At 44.4% G+C, this 16,811-nt stretch overlaps 1 protein-coding gene across 2 annotated transcripts; it reads right to left on the bottom strand.

Annotated features, from left to right (window-relative positions):
- Positions 1–54: 54 nt before the first annotated feature.
- si:dkey-70p6.1 (uncharacterized protein LOC570575 homolog) lies at positions 55–15,728 on the bottom strand. 2 transcript variants are annotated; one of them, XM_046398091.1, is made up of 7 exons: positions 15,060–15,728; positions 7,598–7,823; positions 6,560–6,617; positions 6,304–6,382; positions 4,736–5,283; positions 2,958–3,095; positions 55–2,484 (listed from the first exon to the last, which is right to left on the bottom strand). In XM_046398091.1, the coding sequence occupies exons 2-7, from the start codon at positions 7,729–7,731 to the stop codon at positions 1,945–1,947; spliced, it is 1,497 nt and encodes a 498-aa protein (XP_046254047.1). In that variant the 5' UTR covers positions 7,732–7,823; positions 15,060–15,728; the 3' UTR covers positions 55–1,944. The 2 variants fall into 2 exon arrangements, with proteins under 2 accessions (XP_046254047.1, XP_046254048.1); XM_046398092.1 differs by having other exon boundaries at positions 4,736–5,199; positions 15,060–15,724.
- Between the last annotated feature and the right edge of the window lie 1,083 nt (positions 15,729–16,811).

Raw genomic sequence — 16,811 nt, 5'->3', positions numbered from 1 at the left:
TTTAATAACTGACACTATGAGATAAAACACCTTTTTTTTTTTTAAATTGCCACTTTATTACAAAAGTATAAACTTGACTGACATTTCATGAATAGTAATCTTGATATAAAACATTACAATCTTTTGCACTTAGCACTTAATTACACGCTTCTGAGTACAAGACCCTGTAGTCTGAATAGCAAACACACAACGTTAGCTGCCACATTTAACTTAGCTGGGCTTTCCAAGAACACACCATAGCTTCATGGCTTCAAAAACAACAAACAGAATACACTGAAATTTACATTGCAGCTGTTTTGCAGTTTGTGTCACAAGATAAGTCATTCCAAAACACAATTAAACATGATAGAAAAAGATAGATTTCTTGACACTGATGATATATTTATTATTCTTTCTCTTTTGTAATGTACATACACGTTGCATCAACATACAGTATAATCACATTGTTTGTTGGGGATATTTGGTCAAATGGAGTCGTTTTTATTGTCCAGGATGTGGATGTCATTTCGAGCGGGTTTTCTTCAGGCTGACGCTCTGCCGCTTAGCGAACCGTTTGCTTCACATTTTTGTCATTTCTGCAATATTTTTAACACTGATAACAGAGAGAATAGAGAGAGAATGAGAGAGAGAGAGAGAGTGTGTTCATCGACGGATGTGACGATGAGACATGACGCTTGCTAATACACATCAGTTCTACTGTAGCTTTCCAAGCTGCACTATGGTGAAACCCAAGCAGATTCATATGAGCACAAGGCAGGGACTATGTAGATGAAGGGTCCACAGGTATGAGTGAAGACTGAGCAGAGACGTGTGTGTGTGTGTGTGTGTGTGTGTGTGGATCAGAGGTGGATGGGTTGAGTGGACTGTCTCCACCTTTAGGACTCGAGCAGTTCTCTTTAGTCTTGATTCATCCGTACATACTGTGTGTGTGTGTGGCAGGCCGAGGATGCTGCACAAAGTCCCACCGAGCCCAAAGACGTCCTTAATCTAACTGGCTTTGTGCGCTACAGAAATAAAGCAACACACTAAAATAAATAAATAAATAAATAAATAACAACCAACGACAATAGAAAAAAAAAACATTCATATAGAGGTACCACGTGACAGTGCTTGATTTTTTGTTAGTTTGTTTTTTTGTTGTTTTTTTTTTTAACACTTTTCTTTTCTAGCATGCAACTTGTAGCAGGCAAAGTGCGGAAACAGGATCGACAAAGTAAAACACTTCATTTACAGACGGCAGTGGAGACAGTGTTCAGTCCATGTAAGATGAAACGTGACACAGGGAAGCGTCCGGTTGGTTTTTAAATACGATGGTGATGCTCTAAATTAGTCAAAGCGTTTAGGAGCAATGGAAAATGTGTGCAATTTTTGTTATAATACTCTCATAATTGATTCTATTGGTCCCTGAGCTTTCAAGTATTTTGATTAGTAATTCATTCCTTTAAATCATTTAAATTCCGTCCTGAATCACATCTTGACCAACTACAGGGAAGGCCTGCTCATGACAGACTAAGTGCTACCAAAAGATTTCACGCAATGCTGTGCCTACAAGTCCTGCCAGGACCAAGTAAACAACTCTTCTTTACCCGCTAGAATTGAGGAACAATTTAGGCTTTTTACTTTATTGTGCTTTGCACATGTGTATCAGTACAATAGAAGTGCTACTGTTACCTACAGATTGCTCTGCAATGGTCTTGTGCTCATATTATTCACTACCTTTGGATTCTTTATAAGGTTTATAGATTGGACTTTGTATTCAGCCCAGGTCATAACAGATCAACATTACTGCCCCAAGGCCTCTGGGGCCCGCGAAAGGCTTGATGTTATGACTTAAATGTAAACAGTATGTGTGGGTGAGCATGACAGGGGCTCAGCCGTCACTCCTTGTGGTGTTAGCTCAGCTCCTTGTGTTGGAAGGATAGGGATCACAGTGCAGCCGCCACCTCAGAGCCCTGTTACATACATCTCCATGCCGTCATTGAAAGTAAAGATGGTGGTGGTGCTGGAGGTGGCAGAGCCCTGCTTCAGGTCGCCGATGCTCTCGTACAGGTTCTCGCCTGGCAGCAGCAGGGCTTTGGCTGGCAGGTGCTGTAACTTGGGGGTCTGCTGCGTCGGTGGCGGCGGAGGGGGCTGCTGCTGCTGCAAGGGCTGCTGGGCTTTCTTCCTCCTCGGCCGCAGGGTGGCACACGTGTTGGGGGGCCTCTCTCGCTTCCATGCGCCTCCGCCTTCCAGGTTCTCATAGGCCGGATCGCACTCCTCTGTCCCGATGGACTCATAGCAGTGATCGTCAAGGACCCCACCAACTGCTTTGCCCTCCTGAAGGGACCACGTCTGGGGTTTGACTACTACACTAAACCCCCCATCTCGGTCTCGATCCCGATCACCACGACCCAAGGTCCGGAAGCCAGGGTTGGCTGGAGGAGACCCCGGCACAGCTCTCTTCTTCTTTCCCGGTTTACACACCTTTGAGTACATCTCAGCCACCTGCGGTCAAACAACACATGACTGAGAACATAGACCGAAAGGAGCAGTTTCACTTTCTTGATGAGCATTAAATGAGAAAATTGGTACAACTCTTCATTCATTCTTTATTTACTAACCTGGTATCCAAAACAATAAATGCGTTATTTTGTATGACAAAATTAAATTATAGAAAATAACATCAATATAGACCAGTGATAAAACTTTTTAAATTTTTATTCATTTTTGAGAACTGTTGAAACACCTTCAATATAGCTGGATGCCTGTTAAACAACCTTATGGGTTTTTAACAGATCACCAGCAATTTCTTAATTGTTAGAACAGGTGCACAGCTGTGTACATGGGCGGCACAAACTGGATTAAACTGGATTGTTTTGTATAGTATTGTAGATCCAGGGAAGCTTTAAAGTGGTCATTAAAAAACACAGACCAAACGACAGACAGGCTGACTGACAGAAGTAAGAGTCCTCGCTCACCACGGCAGCGGACGGCTGTATGTTCTCCACCGTGTGAGGGGCCAGTGGTACCAGCGCTTTATTTTGGTGCATGAGCATCTCCTCATCCTCTGGAGGCTTCCAGATGTACTGCTCTCCGTTGCCCATAAACATCACTTCCTGCCAACAGAATGAGAAATCACCTTTGGGGCAGAGCCGGTCACTTCAATCATGCATGTCTTCTTTGTGAATTTGAAACTGCGATTTTAAAAAACTTAAGGGCAAATTAAACACGAGGAAGAGTCGTAGCACAGAGATGACATTAGATATGTATTGGTTATGTTTCATACAGGGTTGAAAAGATAGTTCCCTGGAAGGTGGAGCTTGTAAGGTGAAAAACCATGTGCTTGTGTTCTGGATGACTCAGTTTCAACATGTTGCGTCATCCACAAGAAAATAAGTGGTGAACAGCCCTGCGAGCAGACTGTGTACACATGTAAGCCTGTGAACTGTGCGTGTTATTGAACTCCGGTCGCAGCGGAGAGTGCGACCTCGCTGACCTCACACGGGGCAGCAAATGGTCTCCCACCGTCACCTGGAGGGGAGCGCAAAGCCTCATACCCACAGTAAAAGCAGACAGTGTGCCTACACTCCTGCTGCTGCGAACATATGGAGGAGGTGACACTGCTGAGAGCAGAAATATCACCAAGACCTCCTCGACAGGCAAACACAGCTCACTGCCCAGACTTTGAAGAAATCTTCTCTGCAGAAGCGCCAACGTATCACAACACCGTGTGTGATGTAGCCGAATGCACTGGCACTATCACAACCACGTGCAGCTCCAACAGGAAATGTGACGGAAAATCCTCCTCTCGCTGTACCCGCACTACAAGCTGCATATTAATATGTAATATAAAACCGCGGAATGAAACTATAATCACAAGGGCACGTCTTTACAGCCAGTAACAAGAATTAGATCTCATGGAGATCTCATGGAGACACCAAACTGTACGTTTAAACAAGACTAAAGACTCTAGACTCATGCGTTCAATTCAATTTATTTATGTAGCGCCTAATCACAACAAAAGTTATCTCATGACACTTTCCAATTAGAGCAGACCAAACTCTTTAATTTAGTTTTGAGTATAGAGAGACCCAATATTCCCCCATGAGCAAGCACTCGGTGACAGTGACGTGGGAAAACCTTTTATAAGGCAGAAACCTCAGAGCAGACCCCAGCTACACCAAGTACTGGAACTATAAAAACAACAAAAAAACAGATCATCCAGCATAAAACTTTCATCTGCGCAACATGACTGAAAGTTGCATCATTAGGAAAGGTGCAGGTTTTGTATTTGTAATGTGGACGCTTTATTTTCACCCGTTACGTGGCGGCTGTCACCATTGATGGGCCTTTAACCTTACAGATCCGTCATTCAAAGTGGGCGCCTCTCTTGTACCTGAAGACAGCCTCATGTCTTTTAACACGGGACTGTTTTCAGTCGTGCTAGCAGCCGGACAAAGTGGCGTTTTAAGCTCAGTTTAGCCTGTTAACAGCATTAGCACTAGTCACAAAGCACACCTGAGACCAACGGGAATGTCATCAGTTTTCTCATGACAAATTAAAATTTTGGTCTGATGACAGCGTTAGATGAGAGCGCAGTGAATCACAGTTCACCTTGTCGGGACGTGAGTAACTGTACCGAATTTCATCACAATCTCATGGCACTTTATCACTTGTTTGAACTTAAAAGAACAGATCAGTTGTGCAAACAGTTTTAAATCATCATCAACAACATAAAAAAAATCCCTCCACCGACCTTTGGGAATGACGGGACGTTGAAGGCATCCACGTTTCTACGGGGCAACTTTGTGCTGTGAGGGTGTGGTGGGGGAGGGGCAGGATGTGATGGTGGGGCATGTCGTGGAGGTGGCGCCGGCGGCTCCCCCATATCCGTCCCGCTGTCCCTCTTCTGAGGCGCTTTGTCGGCCTTTCTCAGCTTCCTGACGCAGGCGTACTCGGCCGTCTCCGGAGGGTGAGGGGGAGACATGACCTGGGCCTCGGGTTCAGGCAGCCCTCCTTCCACATCCCCGTCTGGGTCTGGGGGAGCCGGGGTGTTGGCAGGGACGGCCGGAGGGGCCGGAGTGTCTGTCTGCCCAGCCCTGCCTACCATGGCGTACAGGGCATCGTCAGTACGTGTGGTGGAAGAGCGTCTGCCCACTTCAGAGTAAGTGTGCTCTCCATCCTCTCCAGTCCCAGAGGGGATCTGGGGAAGCTGCCTGCCTTGAGAACGAAGGTCAGAGTTAGACCGGCAGCTGAGCAGCAGCAGAAGGTCCATGCTGGCTGGACGTTTCTTTTTAGATGGCTCTGCAAGGCAGATACAGGCCACATACAGGATGCCCACCATAAAACAGAATTCACATACATTTACTCCTCTTGTCGTGGACACGTCAACAAACATTTTGCGAACATGAATTAATCTCGCACTGGTAAGAGAAAATCTGGAGCTGACAGTAAACTGGGAGCTGACGTGGATGTTTGAGAAAATGCGTCCAAACTGACTTCCTTCCACTGCAGTGGAAGCAGAACAAGTATGAAGCAGGACATATGCTTATATTTCTTCAAACCCTCTCAGGCTACTGTCACGGTGCCCACAAACACAGCTCCCTGCTGACTGTCAGACATGGAGCTCCAGGACTCGTCTTGGCTCTCTGATTTCCGTCTTTGAGAGAGAGGAGGATTCACGTTCATAAATCGAGACTTAACAGAAAAAGGCTGAACTGTAAATGTCACATGAATTCTGTTTTAGGGTAAAATTCTCCTTTAAAGCACGTTTCAAATTCATCACAGAGAGGGTTTTGCATGAATTTAGATTTAGATGTGGAGCATGTGGCGAGAGGCGCAAGATTTTACTGATCAAAGACTGATGTGAACATTAAACATTTACACACAAGCTTCATGATATTATTAGGCGTTGCTTATGTTTTGGAGTCAGGCCTGCCTTTAATGAATGAAGGTGAAGCCAAATTAGAACATGCCACAATTTATTTATGCGCCATTTATGTATTTACTTGTGCTGTTGATCTGCTGCTAAATTTTCCAACTGATTTTCCATTTCTGCGATTTCACCGACTATATTGGCTCTGCTGGGTGAAAACCTTGCATCTCCGCCTTTTGTGAATTTTCATGCTTTCACGCAAAAAAGAATAAAAAATAAAAAATAAAAAAAATCCCTTTTCAGTGGCACCAAAAGTGCTTTGTCATGCAGCTGAAACAAGACCAGCCTGTTCGTTTCTCCAGTGAGGAGAAACAAGGTTTTCACCAGCCAACAGCGAGGTCGAGTCCAGAGCAAACAGGTCAGGATTTGTATGTGAAGGATTCACTCACTTTTGCCATTGCAGTTCATCTTGTTCATCTCTGTGTCTGATTTACTGATGGACCGCAGCTTCGACTGCCTGAGTATACCCTGACAACACACACGCACACACACACACACACATGCACACACAGGGCCAGTTAAACACTAATTGAGACTGAAGAGGTGTCCTCTGAATGATATTGTTCTCTGGTGAATTGAGTTGTTTCAGCTACTTCTGCTGCAACAAAAACAAAACATGGAGGACGTGCGTTGCCTGATACCTACCATGTCCATGAGACGATGCTTTCCGCCCTCGCCGGGAACATTGTGTGTCTTCCCCTTCCTGTGGTAAACACAACCGCTCTGTCACGCAGGTTGACACTTACTACAGTGATGCACTTCTGTGTGTTTGTGCATGTGCAGAGTTTGAGTCATGGTCCATGTGTGTCTGAGTCATCTTATGACTCTGTGTGTGTGTGTGTGTGTGTGTGAAGGAGAGAGAGACATGAAGAGCATATTTGCATACATGCATGCGTGTCATTTGTGGAGAGTAGCTAAGTACATTTATTTAAGTTTGAGGTACTTGTTAATTTACTTGAGGATTTCCATTTCATGCTAATTTACACCTCTGCTCCATTACATTACAGACTTCGCTCCACAGCTATAGTTACTTTTCAGATTCATATTTTATTTCTTCTGTGACCTGTTATGAAAAGTCATTGCCTATCAGGCTGTGTTTCAGATGTCTGAGTTGTTGTGATGATGATGATGGTAAACCTCAGAGGAGGTTAAGATTAGAGAAAAGAAAAGAGAAAAAATGTCCTTGTAGTTTGTCTTTTTTTATTCTTTTTTTCCCCATCAATCATCTCACAACCTCTTAAATTTGGAGCGACCTGCACCCTAGATTTAAAAACTTACGGACTGAGCTACCAACTTTATGCTGTATGAAGTTAAAATTAGCTCAAACAGCTACAGCAGTAAAATGTTGCTTGTGCATCAGTATTAACAATCTAATAATGTCATTTGTAATAATATAACTGTCACAGTCACATATGTTACTGCAGTACTTTTACTTTAATTGCTGATAATACTAATACTTACATCCAGGACTTCCACCTGTACTGGTGTATTTCTACACTGTTAAACTGTACTTTTACTTAAGGATCTGAGTTCTTATTCCACTGCTGGTGTGTGCATGTGTGAATTTTCCAAGTTTACGTGTAAATGCAAATGAGTGTGTCTCAGTGTGTGTGTGTGTGTGTGTGTTTGTGTGTGTGTGTGAGTGCATGTGGTCATACGTGTGTGCACAGTGCCTGGTCTCACCTCTGGCAGCCCACGCAGAGCACCACGATGAGGATCGTGACAACAAAGGCTGAGGCAGCAGCAATAGCACCCAGCAGCAGGACCTTGCCGTAGGGAGGAGCCGTGAAGTTCAGCCCGTCCTGCATGGAGGCCATGTGGGAGCGCTGGCGCTCACTTGCTCTCACACACTCACACTTGCACCCTTACAACTCATGCACGCAGGGAAGTGCCACGGTCTCACTGGGATCTGCAGGCACAGAGTGGTGCTTAATTACAAAATTGTCTAACCTTTACAAAGCATTAAGTAGGTTAGCAAAGCAGTGGAGCCAGAAGTGAAATATTCAGGGTGCAAAAAAAAGCAGTGGGGGAGCAGCAGTTTGAAAAGAAGAAGAGTGAGAATCGTCGTCCAGCGATGAAGCAGTGAAGTGAACAGACATTACGCCTCCGGCATGTGCTTCTGCTTTACCTTGTTTGAGGGATTACTGAGCTTTGTGTGTCACGCTTACATAGACATCAACAGCGTACCTGCTCAGCAAAAAACAATTTCCAATATGTAGGTCTACACAGCACAAAAATGAGCTAGTACTTAAAATAATCCAACAGTTGTGTGTTGAACAACTGCTTTATCACTGAAATAAGCCAGAAAGCATACATCTGAACACTGAGAATCCAGTGCTGATCTGTTGGTCGGGCCGCTGCTACGATTCATAAGAGTAAATACAAATTCCCCATGGTTTTAGCCATTCAAACAGGAACAAACATACATATTGAGGAGATACGATGAGTCACAGAGAAGCTGAACACGCCAGCAGCCAGAGAAGCCTGAAAAACTGAAGGAGACAAGTATGAAAGCGGAGTGAGCAGACAGAAACATCTTTTCCTGCCCCCCTCTACTCCAATGCTGCTTGCCAAACAGTTTCACATTTGGCAGGGTAATATGTTTCAAACAAACAATAAAAACACAGAGCTGTAGCAAAAAGACCAAACAACAATTGGATTCTAATCTCCATCAAATCGTGCCATCTGTCTGCTGTTACAGTCTGTTTTCATGGGGGTTTGTGTGTGGCTCGTCCATCGGCAACTACAAGACAGAAAAGGCAGACCGCAGGAAACAAGCCGCCTGGGTTTGTCCAAAAGTCTTGTTGAACTTAACTTTTGGGATGATAATACTCAGTTGTCTGTGTTTATCTGATCTAAAAGTCTCTCGTGTGTTTATTCAGTGTATGACGACAAACTTAGACAAACGCTCCTCTTCTTTAAAGATCAAATCTGATGCTACGAACAACACGCTTTACTGTGGGATTGTGCTTAGATCTCTTCCTTTAGATCTTCACAGTCCAAATTACTTGAACAATTTGTACGTAGACTGTTGAACAATATGTATCTTCTCTGACAGTCAGCCTCGGACACCTCGAGACTGTTTAAACTTAAAATGAAACTTAATCTGGGCTTCTTTACCCTTTAACATCAAATCCCACATAAAACTGTCCCTCTAAAACTGAATCCAGTCAGGTCTGCTGATTTAGGCCACGCCCATCCCCACCTGGACTGATTTGAACTTTTGTTAGTCCATTATCTGTCACCAGCACCAGTGTGCTGTCATATGTTCTCTGGAAATCTGCAAGTCACTAATTAGATAAAAGACTCAAAGGTTCAGGCCTTTTACAGCATTAAAATCCTTTCCGTCTGTCTTGCTGATATATTCGCCAAGAATGGCTGCAATGGCCTGCAACACTGACCCCCTCCTCCTCCAAACATGGCATGCATTAGCTCTGCTGTCCTGTGACTTAAGATAAATCACTTTAAGTATGAGATACTGGTTGCTACATATGTATGCACTGTTTTGACCATCTTGACATGCTGAAGTTTAGCAAACTCACTATCTTATTTTGTCATGTTGTTACCATGTTAGCATTAATAAGCACCAAACCCACAGTAGGCCTACAGCTGAGGCTGATTAGTTTTGCAGGTACTTTTTGTGGTTTTGACCACAGAAGTGAGAAAAAAAACAAACAAACAAACAAAAAAAAACTGAAGCTGTAGCTGCTTCACAATAAAAGTCTCACAGTTCATTGCTGGTGGAATTTTTTTCCTGTGAATCTCCTGTTATTGTTAACAGTAGTTAATCCTCACAGATAAAGAGATCAAATCAGCAAATAAGTACAATACAAATCCAACGGAAATCACTACTAGTCCTCCTTCTTTTGTTTTATTGGTGATATTTTGATTATTATCAAAATGCAAAAGGGATCTTTGGGAAATATTCAAAACGCTCCTTTTCATCTCAGCCAGCTGGACAGGTGTGTCAATGTCCGCGTTTGATTGACAGCAGGTGACAGGCTGGGCCCCAGCAGGGGAACTCCAGACAAAGTAAACCAACTTGCAGTGTGGCCTACATGTCATAGACGGACATTGAGTTGTTGGTGGTATTCATGAGTAAGCATCTAACCAGACGTTTGCAGGTACATTCACCTGCTGTTTTAGGCAGTTGAGCAGCTAATGAGCCATCTAGCCTGCAAACTGCACTTAGCAGTGCACTTATGCAGGGAATGTTTGTTTGGGGTCTCTTCAACAAGCTAATGCGCAAAATAAGACGCGGTAAGTTAGATGATAAACGTGTAACATGTAACACAACAATGTGTGCATGTCAGGCACAACGCTTTCCAAGCCATAATCATGACATGTGCTGGGCTTTTGCTAGCCGTGTACATTCTGCGAACGCAAGCAAATTTGTGCGAGCGAGATGTTTGTGCGATTAGAAACTGACTAGGATAGAATCGCTTGCTGTGTTTCTTTTTTGAGTTGGCTGCTAACTGCTGCGAGATGCATTTAAATTCCAATGGCAGTCGGTGACACGTATCTTGAAAATGACAGGCGGCTGATTGGCTGAACCTGACAGTCTGCTCAGCCTATGATATAACACTAATTTACGCTTGATTTGACTGGATGGAGGTCTTTAATTACGTAGAAGAAGAGCAGAGGGGCTTTTCAGTTGAATAGTTATCATCATCAACAAATATTATATATTAATTTCTGACCTTTTGATTCGTGGTTTTTCCGAGTAGTTTGCAGGTATGAATGCTGTAAGAAATGAAAAGTATGCAATTTAATTTCACTTTGATTTTTAGTGAAGCTCAGCAGAAGGTGTTAATATCACTGATAAGTGCAGCAGAATCTGTTAAGACGTAATGACCTGCAGTGACCTTTTTTAATATTGAACTTTTGTCGTCTGTTTTGTTTTTTGTTTCTTTGTGAATGCGTCTCCTTCTGACGATATTATTTGACTGGCTGTACGATGTTCTGTTAAAACAGAGTCACGACGGGAGTTTATCAGGCTCTGCACAGTAGTTTTGCATGCTTTGGTAATTTCCATTTCTTGTAGTAGGTCCAGCTTTGAGCCCAACCGTTCTCTGCATGAGATCCAATTTGCACCAAATTTCACACATTGACATCTTGGTGGTTGTTTGCACTCTGCTAGTTTCCTTTGTTAGTTTAATTCTTTATTAATTATCACTGATGTGATCTATCAACAAGTCATATTTCCCAACACTGAATATCACACATAATTACATACTTTGTTGCACGTCTCTTAAGAAAGTGACTGCAGCGGTTTTCCTCAGCACATCTATCAAAACAGTTCGGTGTACTTTAACAGCAGCCAGCAAACATGACAAAAATTTCATGGCGTGTGACCTGCTTTTAACGCCACCAGCTTATTCACAACCGTTTCAGCTTCACGTCCACATGGTGAGCGGTTGGAAATTTTATGTTGGACTTAAAGAAGCATATGCACTCATGAGGCCACGATCATTTAAATTACACTTCCAGTAGTGTCGGTGTAGTCATATCTGTGCTGATTTGACAACAGAGCTGAGGACTGGAGATGGAAAAGGAACACTAATGAGAGAAGAGAAAGGGGAAAGGTGTAGGTGTGGAGGAAAAGAAATGAGAGAGAGAGAGAGAGAGAGAGGAGGGGAGGAAGACATGCGTGGGAGTCCTCTGGCAGGTGTTTGAAGAGGCTGAAAGCAGTTGATGAGAAGACACTGTCACGTTTCCCAACAAGGTTTCCCGGCCTTCCTTTCCCTTCTTTTCCCTCCCCTGTCTCAATGAGTGCGTCCACACCTCCCCACCCATTCTGCTCTCCCTCTGTCCCCCTGCCTCCGCCTGCGGTGTTCAGCCAGAGTGACGCCTCAGCACTGCAGTGTAATCTCTGGCCCTGGAGCTGCCTCGTCAAAGCCAACCAATTGGATGTAGCGCTCAGCAAGAAATCGCCCTCCCCCCGGCTGCCTCTCTGCTAAACAAAGCCCCCCTCCTCTCCCCCTCTCCCTCAGCCACCGAGAGACCTCCCTCCCTCCCCCTCTGCCTCACCCTGCCCTCCCTGTGGCACTCAGTGTGCTTGTTACAAACTACCCGCGAATACCTGCAGGTGCGGATCTGCCAGGTGTTGCCCAGACTGCGTGCCACAGACCAGAAGGCTACTTACGCTGAGAGCAGGGAAGAAACTAGGGCAACATCGATCATTAATAGTAGCTTCCTTTTACTGCATTGTATGGTCAAATAAAGCCGAGTAAAATGAAAATATATGAAAGTTCGTTCTCTACCTTTGGGGCCAGTGAATGCAACACAATATCAGCAAATGAAGATGCTCTAAATTTTAGTAAGAAATTGTTCCTTCATCCAGTGTACATTCCCATCTTTTCTTTTCTTGAGACCCACAGGAGACTCGGGCTCCTGACGATTGTTTTCATTGCTGATTAATCTGTCATTTCAAGTCATCTTTTAGTTTATATAACACCAGGGACCAGTGAAAACTGTTTCCTAGAGCCCAAGAGGATGTCGCTGAATTGTCTGATTCCTCGCAACAACAGTCAAACGAGTGATCGACCCTCAAACAGGTGCTGATTATTTTTCTGTTGATCAGCTAATTGATTGATCAGCTAGTTTTCGTACAGGACACATAGCAGATGAATGAATGAGACAATGTGAATGCCGATTTGCTGATTAGTCTCATTTAAAAGGGGATTGAAAGCTATTTTGATGATGGATTAATTGTGTGTGTTTCAAGCTGATAAGGCTTCACTGAACTTTTATCTTCACTGTTTATCTGTCTGTTTTACAATTAGTTGATTAATCATTTAGTCTATAAAACATCAGAGAACAGTCGCATGTTTCCACAGCCAAATGTGACATCTTCTTATCACCCAATCAGTCCAAAGCCCAAAGATATTCAGTTCACAGAGATGTGAACCAAAGAAAAGCTGATAATCCTCAGATGATGGATGATGTTTTTTGTTTGAAAAATTACTTAAACAATTGATCTGCTATCAAAAGTAGCCAACAGATTTTCTTCCAATCGTCTGATTGATTCATCGACAAACAGTTTCAGCTCAAATGTGAGAATTTTCTGAGTTCGATCATCTCACACAAAAGTAAATCGATTCCCTTTGGATTCTGAACTCCTCATCAGACAATACAAGACATCTGAAGACGTCACACCGGGAGATTTTTCACTTTTCACATGTTTCGCAAACCAGAATACTAATCGATTAATTGAGGAAATAACATTTGGCAGCAGTCGTAAATGAGGAATCACCTGTTGGTTCTAATCTCAGTTAAATGTCTTCAGGGGACGTGGGAAACACGCTGGGTGACACTTTTGGCCAATCGCATCTTCACATCAAAACTGAACTACAAAAGAATCACACATTTTTGTTTAGCAAAACAAATGTTCAAACTCAATGAAAAAATGACTTTGCTTACGGCACCTGAAGGGGCCGTTAAGTCAAGCAAAGCATCACGGTTTATCCTCACAAAAATGCATTTTTAAGGAACACATTTAGCCCTACGGTGTTGCAGTAAACACTAGCAGGCTTTTAATTTTTCCAGGAACACACGCTGCATTTACATGTGTGTTCGTTATTAAAATACTGGAGCTCTTTTCAACAAGCCCTGCCTGCCAGCCAGCCAGGCTGTGGCCTCCCTGTGAATCTGCTCAGGTTTTCACAAACCACCTGGGAGTTCATGTGGAGCAAAAACCTCACCCTCCGTGTGACACAAATAACAGCAATGTGTGTGTGTGTGTGTGTGAGAGAGAGAGAGAGAGAGAGATGGGGGGAGAGAGGAGGCTGCTATTGTGTGAGAATGTGAATTAGGTCAAATGTTTGCTTGCAACAACGATTAACTATGCCCCTGTGAGGAGGCAGGCTGAGGCTCTGTCTTTATCTGTGCAACACGGCCTCGGATACAAACACCGCCTGATATTATTCATAGCAAATTAAAGAATAATTATTTTTGTCTTGTGTTTGTACTGCTCACATCGTTCCCAGCAGCTTTGGGCAGAGTGAGGGACCTTGAAGCAGGCTGAGCAGCAACAAGGATGTTCAAAGTTAAACAGGGAATCATCACCATCACCATGTTTATACACTCTGGATCTGTTTGGTAAAGTAAAGAAATCCTCCATGAAGGGCTTGTGTGTGTGTGTGTGTGTGTGTGTGTCAGGGAGGAGGTTGGATGTATATGGCTCATGATGGCAGCCACTCAGCAGGCATCAATCACACTGTGGCTGACGGTTCGGCTGCCCGGCTCGCCGCGCCTCTGGGCTCTGACAGCTCAAACTGCAGCGATGCTGACAACAGGTTAAACCACGACTCAAACGGTGTCGGCTGAGACAGGAAAACCATGCAGCGTGTGATCTCGGATTTGAGGGCTTTTAAATAAAAAGAAAAAAATCAAAATGCCCGTGCAGGTGGAGGCTAAAGGCGGTCACAGAAAATGAAGAATTTCAGGCTGATGCAGTTGTGCTTTTATCGTGGTTTTGTTTCATTAAGCCTGTAGCGCCAGAGACCCAAACCCCCCCAACCCCCCTCATTTTCTTCCCTAATCATCAAAGCGTTTCCGATTCATTTCCAGATCAAAGTGAGGATGGTAAAGGATGTTGTGTCCCTGAGGTCAGCTGGCAACTTAGACGACAAAGCCAGTTCCCCACACCCCCTATTTATGGGGTGAGGGGAGGGGGGGTGCAAATGTTAAGGGAAGGTCTAACGTTAATTATCTTTATGCTTCACAGTCGACGGGGATGCTACACATGGATTAAAAACGCGTAATTGGAGGCTTCCTGCGCCTTCCTCCCGTCAAATCGCAACGAACTTCTCTGATGAATCCGTTAATTTGGGTCTTAAATCACTAAGGCAATGCAGTAACGCTGAGGTGGGCGCACACGTGTCTGTGTGTTAAACGTATGACCAGTGCCAACGAAGAAAAGGCAGGGCGAGCACAAAGAAAAACATGCAAAGGCTGTGGGCTACGTTTCCTGGATGAATAAAAGATGCTGCGCACCAAATGCGTGTGCAGCTTATCGAGTTGAATCTATAGGCACATATGAATGACCCCCACCGCCGCCAGCACCACCACCTCCCCGTCCTCCCTCCAGCCTGTCACATAGCCACAGGCACAGAGCATTGCGCTATAGCATCCCCGTACTCACTCAGCTCAGAGATTTTGGGAGGCGCAGCATCAACCCTGGTCGCTTCCTTCTGCTTCCACACGGACCGGGCGCTCCTCGCGAGCATAATCGATCAAAGGCGATAACTTGGCTTTCCGGGGCTTCACAAAACACGCATGCAGCATAGTGCATGTGACATCCTTTGAGCGCCCACTGACCCCCTTGTGCGCCCTGTCCGCGCTCCTCTGCTTCCCAGCCAGACGGCAGGCTGGGAAGAGTCTGACCTGCCTTCCTGCTGCTGCTGCTGCTGCTGCTGTCGCCGCCGCCGCTGTATCACCAATATTATCTCCAAGTGCCAGGTTTTCCTCCACAGTCCCTCAAGCCCCCTCCATCTGTACTCGCATCCCCTCGGCTCAGCTATACTGTGCTTCCATGTGACTCAGGCAGAGCTGGAGACCCCCCAATTTTGAATTTGCCTTTTGATTCTAGCGTCATCCCTCGGAAGGACGAGGAAGTGCGGGTGGAGAGCGTCAACTAATGAGCTGAATCCGGTTTGGGAGGATTTCTCAGTCACTGCTAAAGGTGAATGGAGCTCTGGATAATTTCAGAGGCAGACAAGACGTATTTAGAGCAGCACTTTTGGACGCCCAGGGGACTAAATTATAAACAGATTCTGCTTTTGCGCGGAGGATATGAAGTGGACCTGTTGAAATCGTTAATGTTATATGCTCTTGAATTTCCCTCGTGATCAATAAAGTATCTATATATCTGTCTATCTTTGAATGCTTATTATACTTGTGAGGATTTTCCTAAACTCTTATTTGGAAGAGCTTGACAAAGAAACAAGAAGTCAAACTGTGGTTTTGTTTGGAGCCTTTACTGGTCTTTCTGTGAGTTTCTAGTGAGAAATCAGTGGATCAATATAAGATCATGATCAAGAGCCTCTGCAACTAATAGCCTATGGTGACCCCGTATTATGTTTGCCATTTTCACTTTAATGAAAGTTGGATCAGATGCAGCTGGGAATATCATTATTTCTGTCTTCATGATGTAGAAATGTTGTTGAATAAAAGTAGGCCAGGGCCGTCTTGTTCTTTATCGTGTTTTGACCTCGTCGCTCTCACACACCTTTGAAGCCTAATCCTCCACCACTCTATCACCGCCTACTGGCCACTTCAGAGCAAAGTGGGAGCAAACGCCTATCAGGGCGCAGAAGACAGTGTTGCTGTATGAGGATCAACCCGTGCCACAGCACAATTATGATGCTCATCCACTGGGAGCAAAACAGGAAGTGGCGTGATGTTGTTATAGAGCAGGCATGTCAAACTGGTCCACAGGAGGGCCGGTGTGGCTGCAGGTTTTCTTTCCAACCAAGTAGCAGCACACCAGACTTGACTCATTTAATCAACTGATCTCCGTCTTCAGACAGTTGATTGGTCAAACGGTGTGCTCTTGGTTGGTTGGCACAAAAACCTGCAGCCACACCGGCCCTCCTGTGGACCAGTTTGACATATGTGTTATAGAGCCACAAGGTCCACAGGAAGAAGAGGTCTGGTCGAGGGAGGGCTCAGCTGGTCATTTCTCATTTCCCATGTCAGCCATCTTTTCTAACCTTACCAGTTTTTTACTTCACAAAACGGTTTTATTTTCGATTTACGATGTCCTGCATACACGAGGGGTCTGATTAGGAAATGTTTGTATTTGTTCTTTTGTATTCTACAGGGTAATAACAAAAAATATATATATTTATTTTGTTATAACAAAGTGTGCTTCCTTTTGGACTCTCGGTGACAC

Source organism: Scatophagus argus, chromosome 8 (assembly GCF_020382885.2).
Source record: "Scatophagus argus isolate fScaArg1 chromosome 8, fScaArg1.pri, whole genome shotgun sequence".
NCBI classification, from domain to species: domain Eukaryota; kingdom Metazoa; phylum Chordata; class Actinopteri; family Scatophagidae; genus Scatophagus; species Scatophagus argus.
Note: the sequence above shows the minus strand (reverse complement) of the source record. Positions and strands in the feature narration are given on the sequence as shown.